Source organism: Meleagris gallopavo, unplaced genomic scaffold (assembly GCF_000146605.3).
Source record: "Meleagris gallopavo isolate NT-WF06-2002-E0010 breed Aviagen turkey brand Nicholas breeding stock unplaced genomic scaffold, Turkey_5.1 ChrUn_random_7180001867941, whole genome shotgun sequence".
NCBI lineage: Eukaryota > Metazoa > Chordata > Aves > Galliformes > Phasianidae > Meleagris > Meleagris gallopavo.
The window spans coordinates 1-736 of NW_011133039.1; the positions used below are offsets into that span (position 1 = coordinate 1).

At 57.7% G+C, this 736-nt stretch overlaps 1 protein-coding gene across 1 annotated transcript; it reads left to right on the forward strand.

The window, feature by feature from the left end:
• Nucleotides 1-18: 18 nt before the first annotated feature.
• Nucleotides 19-706, forward strand: LOC104916063 (outer dense fiber protein 3-like). Its single transcript, XM_010727031.3, has 2 exons — nt 19-235; nt 464-706. Exons 1-2 carry the CDS (start codon nt 80-82, stop codon nt 545-547), a joined length of 240 nt encoding a protein of 79 aa, XP_010725333.1. The 5' UTR covers nt 19-79; the 3' UTR covers nt 548-706.
• The last annotated feature ends 30 nt before the right edge of the window (nt 707-736 follow it).

Consider the following 736-nt stretch of genomic DNA (forward strand, 5'->3'; position numbering starts at 1 on the left):
CGAGCCCCAAGCGCCTTTGCTTAACGCAGGCTTCCAGGGAAAGAGAGAGCCTTGAATGTGATCCCAGCCCCGTGCGCCCATGACTCTCTTGCAGACTCCGGGTCCTGCGGCGTTGCCCAAAGTCGCTGTGGATGCCTACAAGACCAGGGCGCCCGCGTACACCATGGCGGCCCGACCAAAACCTGCAGAGGGCAAAGCAGCGAAGCCCGGGCCGGCAGACTACAGCGTAGGCCGGGTAAGGCAGCTAGCTGCTTAGCTCGTCCCCTCTGCTTCACAAGCACAGCCTTCATGCCTCTCCCCTTTCCCCGAGGCTTCCACCGGCCAAAGAGCTTCTGGCCGCAGGGACCAAGTGCCGGAGAGCAGGCCTGCTCCCTGCCCTCGTGCCACCTCCGAGCAGAGGAAGGGAGGGCAGCAGAGAAGAGAAGGGCCCTTGCTGATCTGCCTTTCCTTTTTGCCCTTCCAGGTGACACTGATCAAGCCCCAGGCGCCTGCATCCACTTTTGGAATCCGGCATTCCCTCTACACAACCCCTCTGATTGTGGAATAAAACAGCCAAGTCTGGAAGGCCGCCTTTGCTTGCCTGGGACAGGAGGGGACGGGAAGACACCAATCAACTGCCGGTTTCCACTTGATTCCATTTCCATCTATCGACTTGGGCTTTTGCCCATCTTACTCTTGAACGTTAGCAAGTGGAGTAAGTCATCAATAAAATACAACTCAACACCTATATGTATGC